At 37.0% G+C, this 14,098-nt stretch overlaps 1 protein-coding gene and 1 pseudogene across 1 annotated transcript; both read right to left on the reverse strand.

Annotated features, from left to right (window-relative positions):
• Nucleotides 1-1,279: 1,279 nt before the first annotated feature.
• On the reverse strand, nucleotides 1,280-10,439 carry LOC135202746 (carbohydrate sulfotransferase 9-like). Its single transcript, XM_064232217.1, has 5 exons — nucleotides 9,578-10,439; nucleotides 5,037-5,140; nucleotides 4,140-4,289; nucleotides 3,425-3,533; nucleotides 1,280-3,306 (listed from the first exon to the last, which is right to left on the reverse strand). Exons 1-5 carry the CDS (start codon nucleotides 10,286-10,288, stop codon nucleotides 2,974-2,976), a joined length of 1,407 nt encoding a protein of 468 aa, XP_064088287.1. The 5' UTR covers nucleotides 10,289-10,439; the 3' UTR covers nucleotides 1,280-2,973.
• A 1,877-nt stretch (nucleotides 10,440-12,316) lies between these two features.
• On the reverse strand, nucleotides 12,317-13,225 carry LOC135202855 (uncharacterized; annotated as a pseudogene).
• Between the last annotated feature and the right edge of the window lie 873 nt (nucleotides 13,226-14,098).

Here is a 14,098-nt window from a genome sequence, read left to right on the forward strand (position 1 = left end):
TATAATTTTTGCGTGCGTAGATAATATTTTCTGTGCGCGATTATGGGTTTGAAAATAATTGTAATTGTAATGTGTCATATACTAATTGAAAGGGCATTCTTTGTACTTTTACATGGTATGTGGCAAAATGTAATAAAATGAATAATTATGTAAGAAAAAATGTGGTAATATTTACATAAAATTTTAAAATTTTGGTCCGTCTTTGACCTAGAATTCCTCGAAAATTTCTTAGAACACCTGTCAATTTTATTTATGCATCATATAGTAAATTTTAACAGCTTTCTCTCCATTTTTCCATTTTTCAGTTTCTTTCTATCATCATCCCTTAGTCAGATACGCTACGAAACGTAAATGTATGTAGGTTGACGGATGAAGTAATTGCACATTTTTGTGTGCGTAGATAATTTTTTCTGTGCGCGCTTGTGGGTTTGAAATTAATCGTAATTGTAATGTGCTATATATCATTTGAAAGGGCATTCTTTTGTACATTAACGTTGTATACGCAACATGCAATAAAAGGAAAATTCATATAAAAAACAAACCGCCATCGCAAAAATAGTTATATGAAAATGTTATCGTAAATATAGTTTCATAAAGATATGGTCCTTTTGTAACTGATGACGTTTCACAAGGGGCGGGGATAGGTTTTAGTACCGCCTCGTGAGCAGACCCTATTTACTTTGACTCTGGTACAACTACTATCAAGAGAACAAGAATGACCGCAGCCTGTGTCTAAAATTTTCCACGTCTTTTTACAATTTTTTTTGCAATTTTTGAATGTTACGGCAACTGTCGAATGAAATCAAGATTAGGGTATGAATTTCTTAGGGAATTAACTTGAATATTATGATCCTTCAAATTTTATGTACCATAGTGCAGCACGATCTTGACAGTCATATCACCGTTTCCCAGGTATCTGTGAACCGATTCACCGCTCTTTCTTCTGCCTTTCCCCCGTCACCGATACTATAATTCTCTCTCTCTTCCCTCTCTCTCTCTCTCTCTCTCTCTCTCTCGATTTCTCTCTCTCTCTCTCTCCTCTCTCTCCACTTTTAAAACACATTTGAAAAAAAATATTATCACTCAATCTCTCAAAGTAAATATAATGAATTAATCTCCTAAATATAATGAATTAAGTATCTCCTGATGGCCTATGCTTGCGCTCTCTCTCTTCCTTAATTCCAAGTTTCTCTCTCTCCCTCCCCCCCCCCCCCCCCCCCACTCTCTCTCTCTCTCTCTCTCTCTCTCTATCCACTTTTGAAACATTTGAAAAATATTATCAATTAATCTCTCAAAGTAAATATAATGAATTAAGTATCTCTATCAATAGGCCTATGCTTGTACTCGCTCTCTGTCTCTATCGTCATAATATTTCATTCTTTACTGTATTGTTCCGCACGATTTCCACAAGTACTGCCCAAATCTTAAAACACTTCCTGTCATTGTTTAAGATCCGTCTTCAATTATATGAATTTTACGTCAGTTTAGTGCCAAACATTACTTATAAATAAGGTTTCACAGTAGGTTTTAAAAAAGGATGATCAATATTCTACCCTGAACTGACGTTACCAAACCAACATTAACGAATAATATAGAGCCTGTTTCTACATTCAAGTATAAATGATCATAGGACCTACAGAATCTTTATTGTGTAAAGTGTATGGAAATCTAGAAAGCAACAAACGCTATGATTTTGAAGCTCCGCCCACTTTCTAGAGTTGCCAGGTGTGGCATTATTGAACAATATATGTCCGAAGATTTATAAAAACTGTATCTCCACTTTCCTCCCCGAGTGTACTTCATCTTTATTTTCTGGATCTTTCCACCTTGCTGTCCAACCACTCCATCGTCTTATCCAAGGTCCTTGGTCTTGTCTTTAATGCCTTGAGAGCCGAATAGCCCAAAAGGCTCCGGCGCTTGGCCCAACAGCAGCCCAAGTTTCATAAAATCATAACTATTTCCTTCCCCTTTCTACTTTTTAGACTGCCCTTCATTTTCGCGTCATAATTTGCATCCTGATATCTAAATAAACAAAGTATCCTACTTATCTTGTGTCTGCTGTACTTTTCATCCGCAAAATAATTGAATTCGTGATTCAGCTTTTTCCCTATATTTTTATCATTCATCGTCTCCAGTGAATAAATAAACAAGAGATTTAGTTTTTTTTTTATTAATTCGTCGAATTAGAGAAACCCTTCTTCACAAGCAGAGAATTAAATGGTATTATATATAATAATTATATATTATTCCGGGGAATAAATATCAAAAGGACTTATTCGTCATCATTCATTTCCTCTGCATTTTCATTATTGATTTGCAGTCGATAACTACGACCCCTTCCGTGTCAGTTTTTCGCGCTTGTTCAGACCTGGGTTCGAGTAGGACAACAGGTTCGCCGTACCAGGTCGGCCAGACAGGGGATTAATCAAGGCCAATACAAAGAGGTCAGTCGGGAAGTGGAAACAAACAATTTATTTTAACTTTGTATTGGCCTTGGGATTAATGAATGAATCTCCAGGGTCAAACAAATGAGTTAAATCTAACATTATAGTGTGATATATGTGTGTGTGTATGTATAGGCTACCTGGGGACAAATTTCTTTTCTTTTATTGGATGTTTGGGGTATCCTGAGTAATCTTCATTACAGTTTACGAAATGGCTGTCTAAGATATAATTTAGAACAGTAAAAAGATAGATGTTGATTACTTGTCGGTTCATACCCTTTCTTATCCATAGAAAAATAAACTTGGTATTTTAACATATAAAGCTGTATTTTTGATAAAATAACTCACACTGATAAACAGCCTTCGTGGTAGACTACGATTAAAATTAAATTAATACAAAACTAAAACTACGAACGCAAGACGGAGAAAGATGGTCGAACGTTCCATTGAACCGACGAGCCAGTACCCGCTTCCAGAGTCCGGCCCAAGTCCAGCTTGTGACGGACCCGTGTGACGTCGAAATTATGTTTCATCTCGGGTTGCCGGAGGAATTAGAAAAGGCGTCCTTGACGAACTGCGGCACATCGTAGCCAAAGAGGTAGAAATCCTCCCTGTAGATTGTGAAGATGGCCCTGATGACGCCCGGCGGAATGCCCTTGAAGTACTCCTCCAACGAGCGGCCCTTTCCCTTGACTGACTTATTCTTCCGCATCGTCACGTCGATCTCCTTGATCCCGAGGTGGTGGACGATGTAGCGGAGGTCGTCATCCAAAGTCTCGAGGTGCACGATGTAGTCGTAAGGGATCCCGCAAGGCTTGCAGTTGTTGCTGTATGGGACCCAGTGCCTGTCGAACCCTGTGGACTGGGAGAGACAGGGCGATCATCACTGGTAGAAAACAAATCGATAAAGAAAATTGAGATTCAAAACGGGATTCGTTTGTTTCATTCGTCTCAGGGTGCATGAACACGAAAGACCGTACCCTCTGATAGAGCACGAATCGAAGAAACAGAGGGAACGGGACTGCAACTTCCTCGTTCACGGTGAAATTTCTCCCCATCATCTTCAGCGGCGTTTCGAAGAACATTCGCCTGTGAGGGAAAAGTAGAGGAACAAGGTTTAGAAAAAGACGAATGTCTGACCCAGTGATATCTAAAGGCCCGACCACACTAGCAAGCAATTAGCAAACAGTTTCCAAACAATGTTTCCTGTCCAGACCAGTCGTGATCAGGATGCTTGTTGGTGCAGTAGCCTCTCTATTCTACTTGACTATTTTAATGCACTCGAGGAGGGATAAGAGAAAGAAAAAGTGATTGGTGAGGCAATTCTTTAGAAAAAGGAGCCTGTCACGCTGACTTACTTCTGGCGGAATTGAAAATAGATACATATATAGGTACATATAACACGCATACATACATGTGCATATATATATATATATATATATATATATATATATATATATATATATATAATATATATATATATATATATCTGTATATATACACATGTATAATGTATGTATATATACACATATACATAGATTATACAGAATGGAAAACACTAAATGTTTTCCATTCTGGATGGGAAACAAATATGCGGTTAAATTGTTTGCAAACAATGTTTCCTAGTGTGGACAAGCCTTTACGTGAAATATGCTTTCAAAGAAGTACAGAAACAGGAATGATCGTCACACTTGCCTGCTTTTGGTTACATTAACTGGTTTCCCATCGCCGTACTTATCTGTGTATGCTGAAACAAGACGAGAGAATGGATGTCTGACCGACATCACCATCTTTGCTCCAGCCTTTTTGGACAGGTGTTCTAAAAAATTTTCTCCAATTACATCTCTGAAATTAAAGCAAGAGGGATTGCAATCAATCGAGCTGCAACTATCCCAATCGTCTACAAGGACATTTCTGTAAGAAACGGGACAAACCAAGCATTGTCACAAGTTATTGCCATTTTTCTAGAGATTTTCTGTGGGAAATCACCAGCAAAGATTTGTCTTTGAAAAACTTCGTGTAAAACTTACCTTGCTTTTATCTTTCCCAATAACAATATTAAGACTGAATATTACTCATAATAGCATGAGTCTTGAAATGGAGAGACAAATCCAGTTATATTATAGTACAAATACATCTTGAAATGGAGAGACAAATCCAGTTATATATGAGTACAGATACATTTAGAAATATATCTACACAGAGAGCTTTCGGGAATCTGCTCGATTCCCCTTTTCAAGAAGGGGAATCGAACGGATTTCCAAAAGCTCTGTATAGATTTATTTTTAAATATATTCGTACCCATACATAAGTGTGGATTCGTTTCTCCAATATAAGACTGATATCAATGCTCAGATCAAATTCACTCGCATTCTTTTCCATTCCCAAAGGGGCTAGATAAAGAAAGATTTCAAAGCAAAGTTAATATGGCTCCATTCGCTTTCTATAAAACTGAGAACAGGATTTTTTCACCAACTTGGAGTACTGATAACCTCAACGACTACGTTTCACTGAATTGTGAGCCAGAATAAGTTCTAATTCTTTTGATAGCATCATTATTTTATAGACTTCAGAGAGGAGCCAGCCACGTACCTTGCCCTGATCCATTTATGGAGAGGTTCTGAGTGAGGATTACTGAAGGGTTTGTTGTAACCGTTCACGATTAAGAAGTGGGTTTTCCACGTTGTCGCGCCTCCCTGAAGGAAAACGAGATGTTGTGAATGACTTGCAACGTGCAATATAGTAACAATTAGTATGTATTTGAAATTATAATAATCATAATAACGGGTTTTATTAAAAGTAATTGCTGCCTCAGCTGCGTTAATTTTCTAATTATTGTTTTCTCATTGTTGCTTAAACCAGTTTAATTAAGCAACAATGAGAAAACGATAATTAGAAAAATAGAGAAAAAAAAATGAAAAATAGAGAAGAACCTTTATAAAATTAACGCAGCTGAGGCAGCAATTACTTTTAATAAAAAGTTTAAAAGAGGGTTTATTTCCAGTTTAATTATAATAATAACAATAGTAATGCTTACATGATGCAGTTTAAATTATTTCAAGGTCTGTTTCCATGTTATCCCATTGAGAAAACTCAAGTGAAGTCGGCAGGCATAGGTGGTGATTTTGAGATACCACTCTATGTTATGGAGCAAAATTGTCTCCCCTACCTAACCGACCCCCAACCTAAGCGGACAAACAGCTTTGCAGGAGGAGGGTGGATGTGTCATGTCTCCCCTACCCTCCCGATCCCCTAGCTACCCCGTCCCATCCTAGGGCGGACAAACAAGATAGATACACTCGGATTATGCTATTATAGATTTCCAGCAAAGAATGGTGTTCTGGTTCGAGAGGAATCTTTCAAGATGTCTTATACCCTTCAAGATTGTTCTGATGCTAAGAACTTCCGTCAGGACTAAATTACGTACACCGACGAACAGAGATTAACGAAGGCAACTGGAGTTAATGGATAATTCCAGTAATCGCTACTTTAACCCGAGTCACCGAACCCAAAATTCATCTCACATGATTGTGACTTCTAAGAAAGTCTTACCTGGTTCAGAAATTATGTCAATAGATAAATCATTTAGCATTATTATTGTTACTATGATTATTATAATGACAAATACATATTAATCGTTACTTTATTACAAATGAACAGAGGTCTTGTGGGAGTGGCGATGAATGATATCAGTGTTGACCGAGAAGACACAATGCTCTGGAGACATTAGTTAGAGCTTTCTGTTACATTACTTGTTCAAGTGCCGTCAGTGCACCTCACGCAGCGCACTGTAGGCACTACTGTTTGTTCTCTGCAGCGTCTCTTCTGCCCCTAGCTGCAACGTCTTACATTCCTTTTACTATACCTCCGTTCACATTCCCTTTTTTCCATATACCTTTCCTCCCAATCCTAACAATTGTTCCATAGTACAACTTCGAGGTTTTCCTCCTGTTACACCTTTCACACCTTTTACTCTCAATATCCTTTTCAGCGCTGAATAACCTCTTAGATCCCAGCGCTTGGCCTTTGGCCTAAATTTTAAATTCCAGTTCCTATTTCATTACTATGTTTCCAAATCTCTGCAATTTTATTCGACGCTTAGAGCTCTCTCTAGTCATATCTCCAGGTCAGTGGATTTCACTCAAAATAAGACGAGTCTCTCTTTCGCTTTCCTGCCTTCAACTTTCTCCTGCTTCATCTTCAAATCTTCAACTCATTGTTCTTCCATTGCCATGTCTCTAGCCGCCGCTCCCTCCATTATCTCAATCCAAAACCCTCCTCTTATATTTTCGTACCTTCAGTTCAGTTATCTTTCATCATCGCATCTCTTTCACTGTCATTCTCCAAATCTCTCCCCTTTCATTATCTTGTCTCCAGAGCTCTTATCTTCCATTATCGTGTTTCCAGCTATCTCATTTTTCGTGACTATGTTACCACCAATTCTATGCATCGTTCATCTGACTCTTTACACTTTAATCGTCACATCTTCAAGTGTCTCCTCCTACACTGCCGTGTCTCCAGCTCAGTCCTATACAAACAGAGCAGTGGTTCCCAAACGTGACCACACCAAGGACCCCAGCCAATGAAAAGTTATCATTGTCATACCCTAATACCCAGCACATTTAATATTTGCCTATTTCTGCGCAAAGTAATCATACGTAAATATATAAAACATTTTCAGTATTTCTTTATTGCTTTAAATTCAATACAAATAATTGGCAACATCTTTAGTTTTTAAGGCATCTTCGGGCAGACTGAAACATTGTGGCAAGAATTACATTATGCATACTAGGGTGACGGTACAAACCAACGTACAGATAGATGGCTGAAAAAAAGAGAATATTCTCACCTAACCAAGAAAAGTCATTTGTGATTGAGGCCAGTGCTCCTTTAACCATTTCGTTCCGTGTCAGGGGGCTCACATGTTTTCTATGCCTACACAAACTACCTTCTTTGAAAATCAATACGTTTTGCACATTTACTTTGATGCGAATGGATCCATTTGCACACTTCTAAACTGGTATTCATATTCCAACAAAAGTTTTCTTTGTTGTACAATTTGTTTCGGTTACATTTTCCTTTCCATCATGTTGTATTATTAGAATAAAACAGTTTTTTTTAAACACTTAGCCACTTGTTAGGATTCTGTTTTCAGTAACGTAAACAAAAATTGTATTGCCTGTTGAGTTCATCTCACACATTTTTATGCTATTCTATTCTCTTTCGCAATGATTTTGTAGTTTACTCACTGAATATATAATATATGCCATTAATTTTGATATTAGTAAATATCATGGGCGGCCGCAGCATATTTTCCAAGAAGGGGCAAATAATATACACACCACACACTCCTATATATCGAAGTGGATATTGTCACCGCGCGGTGAAAATAATTTCAGCGCCACTTAATCTCACCGCGCGCTCTTTTCAATCTTTGTCCAACAGGTGTCGCCATTTTCACTTCCTGTTTTGCTTTTAGCAAGAAAGGCGCACATTTCTTCATATATATATATATACAGTGGAACTATGTGTGATGCCAATCATTTCAGAGAAGCAAGATGCGATAAAGAAAAATTAGAACGTTACATTGACTTTTTTTTTTCAATAGCTCCATATACTGTTCAACTGAATTCAAATATTTTGGAAAGAACAGCGCAGTTATATACTGTATACAAATATTATACAATACATAATAATACCTTTAATTTACTTAAACTGAAAGAATTTATTGTAAAATGGAAGGAAAACAAAGTGATGTAGTTAAATGTAAAAATGGAAAGATCATAGGGAGAGGGTAGATTCTTGGGTGAGCACTATGCCTGCGAGACGTTTGTTTGGCGGCCGCCGATTGGCTGAGAGCTGCCTACCTCCCGGTACCAGCCAATCAGCGACCGTCAAATGTCTTGTAAGCACAGGGCTCATCCAAGAAACTACAAGTGAACCAGTTATAGTTTAGTTTTTGGCAAGATAATTGAGTTTTATGAAATAAGGCATTTGTAAGGAAATAAATGTAAGAATTGAACTGTATAGACTTGATCCAATGATTGAAACAAATAAGTATGTAAAAGGGAGGTATTTGTCAGAGCGTGATAGCAAACGTTTGAGCCCACCTGCATAAATAAACACGGCTTATTGGAGTGCTGACGATTCCTTCCATCACAGTCAGGTGAAATAACATTTCTAATATTTTTTTTTCGGCAATGCGTTTTCTCGTTTGTACTGTCGCCTTAGCATACATAATGTTTCTACCATTATGCATCAGTCCTTCGGAAGATGTAAAAACAAAATTTAGAGACAGCACCCGTCCGATTTTGTGCCTTTTGTTCTACGTAGTTTCTTCCTTTTTGGCAAATTAGTATGAATACATCGTGTGTTCCTGTCATATATATATATATATATATATATATATATATATATATATATATATATATATATATATATATATATATATATATATATATATATATATATATATATACTATACTACTTAAATAGCCACATGAAAGGTGAAAGCGCTTGGTACCTGGTCTTTAAATTTTTAACTTTTCATGTGGCTATTTACGTATACATATTTGTCACGTGGTGTTTGGTGACTTATTGCTGATATATATATATATATATATATATATATATATATATATATATATATATATATATATATATATATAGGATCACAGGACACACAATGTATATATATTTTTATATATATATATATATATATATATATATATATGTGTGTGTGTGTGTGTGTGTGTGTGTGTGTGTGTGTGTGTGTATAATTAAGGGAGGAGAGAAGTAAAATCGGGAAAACACTTTTTGTTGAAAGCGTTTCTTCCTGTGTTCCCGAATTGATCGAAGCAGTTAAGTACCTGGCAGACTGTCGACTGTGGTGGAGTGTAGCCTGAGTTAAGCAGAAACATGGGCTAGCAGTATCATTCCACAGGACTTGTAGAGTACTAGAAGGTTAACAAAGCCTCTTGGGAATCTATATATACGTATATATATATATATATATATATATATATATATATATATATATGTGTGTGTGTGTGTGTGTGTGTGTGTGTGTGTGTGTGTACATACTTTTTAAACATGGCTAAATTTTTGAAGACTTATGTTAGACAAAATAATACCTTAGCAGAGACGCAAGCCAGAAGCTGGTATTTTTTCGCGTAGTAGAAGAATTGTTTACTCTCGTGAACAATCTGCGATGGAACCTTGTCACCATAAGCACTGCACCTCGCCTCCAGATATTTCTTCCTTAAAATGAATCTCTCTCTCACCATTTCCTCCAAGATGTGTTCTTCTTCTTCGCTTTGACTAGAATTAGACTCCTCTCTTGTAGCAGTGCTTACAGTATTCTCTCGGACTGTCACTGTGGGTTCGTTCTTTGTAGCTGAAGTAGCTGTATAGTTTTCGAACGCCGAATAACTATGGTTCGTCTCTGGCGATGGAGAGGAAAAGGAACGTTGATGTAATATATTCAACACTAATTTGGAAGAGGATGTTCCACGAATATCACTTTCGTCAGTAAATGGTGCTTTCTCATCTGGTATTGTTAACGGATCGTCGTCAGCTGTGTCACCGCCGGAATTCTTAAAACGAACGTCGCTAAAATGAAGTTTATCTTCCTGGCCATTCGATTCGAAATTCTTCTGACCTCCTTGACCGTGTTGCTTATTTGTACTAAACGAGCTGGCACGTAAAGTTTCAAGAAGACCCGAAGTGTAATGTTGCACCGGTTGCAAGTGCAGCAGTAATGTCGAGGCCACTAATGTGATCCCAACACCTATCACCAACCAGCTCAATAATTTCAGTTCTCTGTTGACTCTCTCCTCTGCCATAATGATCTTATTCTTAAGCGTGAAAAGTACCCGGTATTTAGTTTTATTTTTTGGTAGAAAAGGTTCGGACTAACGCTATTCCAACTCCGAAAAATGACATACTCAACAAGCGGTGTTTCGGACAGGACTAAGGCTGCTCAGTCTGGTTACCGTTTTTCTACACAACACTGTGGAATACTGAGTGTGAGTGTTGCCATCACTCAGAGCTGCCATAAATTCGTAGCTGCTGGTGACGTCAAATTTCCCTTCGTTTTCTATTCCAGCATGATTGGTGAAAAAAAAACGACAGCAATTCCAATACACAATCAAATATTGTAAAGTAGCGAGTAAAATATAGAGTTAAATAATTATATTTAACCATATAGTATCATTAACCGATGAATATTACAAAACCAGTCACTCTTTTCCTAATAACATAAACGGTAATATCATAATATGAATAATTCTAATAAAAAAACTCACCTAATATTTCTTCCTTTTAAAGTGCTTTAATGAATTGTCTGAGCTTGCTGAGCTATCGTCATCTCCATCATATTCGTAATCACTTGTCACGTGGCCGTGTATAAAATGGAATTCTGATATTTTAAGAGTATGAATACCATTGTAACTATCTCCTTCACTATTGTCCTTAATATCAAAATAACTGGACCTCCTGGTTTCCTCTTGTTCCACATTTTAATGTCACACCATAATAATCAATTTCCCAATAATTTTTTTTTATATAACTAATACTGAATGATATTGAAACGGTAGTGCATCGTATACTAGCGGCCTAGTCTTCATAAAGAAGGCAGCACGTGATGTTGTTGCGTTACAATCCGATGTCAGGTGTGGTTATTAACCGGTTAATCAAAGTTCCCGCTGGATCAGGCTTTCGCTCTCTAAACTGGAGAGAGAGAGAGAGAGAGAGAGAGAGAGAGAGAGAGAGAGAGAGAGAGAGAGAAATATGCGAGGGGGTGGCTGTAACAGAAAAAGTAAGGGGAGGCTGCACTAAATACTTGAAGGGCATGCAGAATTCACCATTTATATTATAATTGACAACTTTATTTTACTGAACACAGCAACTATATGCTGTTTACACACATTTTAATCACTACGTTAGTGTTATTTAGTAACAAAATTAGTACGTACCCCAAAATCAAACAATGTTTGAATTATGTACTCTATAGTACATACAGCATATACAAAACAAAACAACTTCAAATAAACTTGAAAAATTTAATCTGCATTTTTATACTTAATACCTCTCTCCAATCTACAAAATATTCATTAAATTTTCTGATGGTTGGAAGTTGTAGCAACAACCCTGTTCTTTTACAGATTCAGAAATATATGTGAGCGCATTAACTGAGTCAATTAAGGCTGTTTATTACATCTGTTTTAATGAGGTTTAATTTTGAAAACAATCTTTCAGCATCTGTATTTGTTACAGGTAAAGCCAATATATTCAGAGCAAATGTGGCGACACTTTTGAACAAATATGTATTATCAAATTTATAAGACCCAAGTTTTAGGTAGAAATTAACAGGTTTGTAAGTTTGTGGAGTGATGTCTAAAGGGTATGTGAGTGATGTCAAGGTGTCTCCATTCGTTGTCTAGGGTTTGCAGATCACCATCATACAGTCGAGGTACCTTTGCGACAAGAGGGGCGAGGGATGGCGTTACTTCTCTAGTGGTCGGATCTAAAACCTTTTCTGGATTAAACAGCGAAGCCATTTCCCAAAGATCACCGTGTAGCTGAAACCTCTTTTTTATTTCTTCACACAGCTTTATCATGAACAATCTACATCTCCTCCTGATATCAGCGACCATATCTACGTTTTTATAGTATTCCCCTTTTTGCAGTAGCGTATGAACTGAATCCCCTAAATAAATGTTGCTGAGTGGTATATGGTTCACTTCCTGGCTTGGATCAACATGTTCTAATTTTGATTTGTTAATAATTTCCTTACGACTGAAATATTGGATAGTATTTTTATAAAGCCTGTTAACATGAAAATGAACTAAATATATTGTTGGTGTCTCCCTTTAAAACAAGAGATTGAAATTATTGCAAAAAGGCAAAATAAAGTTCAAAATATTAAAATATACATAGATTGAAGGATCGTTGAGATCATTTACTATTAGGTTAATGGACCTAAGCTTCTCCACTCCTTCTATACTTACAAAGTACTGCTTCAAAGCCTCCCACTGCTCCAAGACCCTTTCTACTGCTTAGTGGAGACTTAGCCATCGCGTCTGTGATACATGAAGAAGTTTGCGGGGTTTTAGAGAGAAAAGTTTCTGAAATTGCAGAAATTCATATTTACGTTTGGCACTGTGAGAAAAGTGAGTGTAAATGTTCCTCAGCAAGTCCTCGCACTGCCTGGGAAGCACTTAGGAAGCCTCTGTGGCACAAAGATGTATGGAATGGCAAATGCACTGGAAAATTTCTTGGTCTGGAAGGTGTTGCCTCAACCTGCTGAACAGAGAGTTGTATGTCCCCATTATATTTGAGGCCCCATCCGCTGCCAAACCTACCAAATTATTTAAGGGAATGTTATTTAAGTTTAAGATGTGCATAATCGTTTCAAATAATGACTCTCCACTGGAGCCTACATTTGAGGAATGGTTTTCATATACATTAATCAAATCTAGCAACCTGGTCTTAATAGCTCCTCCATGTGAAGCAAAATATTTCACAAGCACTGACAAACATGTGGTGGTACTTACATCAGTTGTCTCGTCTATCACTAATGAAAATTTATTAGCCCTAAGCTGTGAGACAACATCATCATGAATTTTATTACCAAATTGCTTAGCCATTTCGCTGCACTTTGTTCTTTTCTTGTGCAGGGATTGTGCTATTTCAGAGTCGGGAAACATGTTCCTGTACAGTTCAATGAAATGGTCCGCCAAAAGAAATGGGAGGTTATGTTCCGCGATGAAGCAAAGCATCAAAATCTTTGCTATTGCAATAGACCGATCCAAATCCTGGTGGTGTGGAGGACGAACATTTTCTCTAGCCATGTTAGCACCATGAATTTTGCTCTCCTGGAAGAGGAGGGATGTCGTATTCAAACAAAATTAATTCTAAAAATACAAATTTTTGTTTTATTATCGTAAGTGGCAAGTATGAATTACCAAGTTTTATAAAATTTTGGCCACTACGTTGCTGAACTATGCAATAATTCTATAATAACAAATACCTAATATTGAGTTAACTGTGCCCTCTCCTGGGTAGCAGTCCATAACTTTACAACGCCGTCACTCATTATGATTTTTAAGGGAATTTTGATTCCACGCAACATAATATACGATACTATGATATGAACGAAATATATATATTTATAGATCTAGATATATATCTATATATATATATATATCAATATATATGCTTACCATGTGCCTCTTTATTGTGGTTAGTCCAGCATCAAATGTTTTCTGACATTTATTACAAAATGCCTTGGTGTCGTCACCATCCACTCTGGACAACCAAGGCTGAAAATCCCTCTGTCCGAGCCACTCCTCTCTCAGCTTCCGCTTATTCGACATAGCACTATTACCAAAAAGGAAAAAAATAATTTCGTTTTCAATCTGGAGTAGTTATACCAACTTTTGTTGTATTTCATAAGCACACAACATATACATTTTTTTTCAGGGGTCACTAAGTTTTCTCTGTTCACTATGAACACGTTAAAAACAGGCCGCATTTTACTATCACCGATTAATACTTACCAACTTGTAAGAAGTGGATGTTGGTAACCTCAAAGACGTATATATCAACTACGTGGGGTAGACCGATACTCCTTTCACCAGCAAAACAGATGA

Source organism: Macrobrachium nipponense, chromosome 33 (assembly GCF_015104395.2).
Source record: "Macrobrachium nipponense isolate FS-2020 chromosome 33, ASM1510439v2, whole genome shotgun sequence".
Classification (NCBI taxonomy): domain Eukaryota; kingdom Metazoa; phylum Arthropoda; class Malacostraca; order Decapoda; family Palaemonidae; genus Macrobrachium; species Macrobrachium nipponense.

Excerpts from the sequence above, each read along its gene's own strand:
- LOC135202746 (XM_064232217.1), bottom strand. The coding sequence starts at position 10,288 with ATGGCAGAGGAGAGAGTCAACAGAGAACTGAAATTATTGAGCTGGTTG. Across the intron at positions 4,290-5,036 it reads CATAAATGGATCAGGGCAAG|AGATGTAATTGGAGAAAATT; the intron begins GTACGTGGCTGG and ends CTTTAATTTCAG. Across the intron at positions 3,307-3,424 it reads GATTCGTGCTCTATCAGAGG|TCCACAGGGTTCGACAGGCA; the intron begins GTACGGTCTTTC and ends TGTCTCTCCCAG.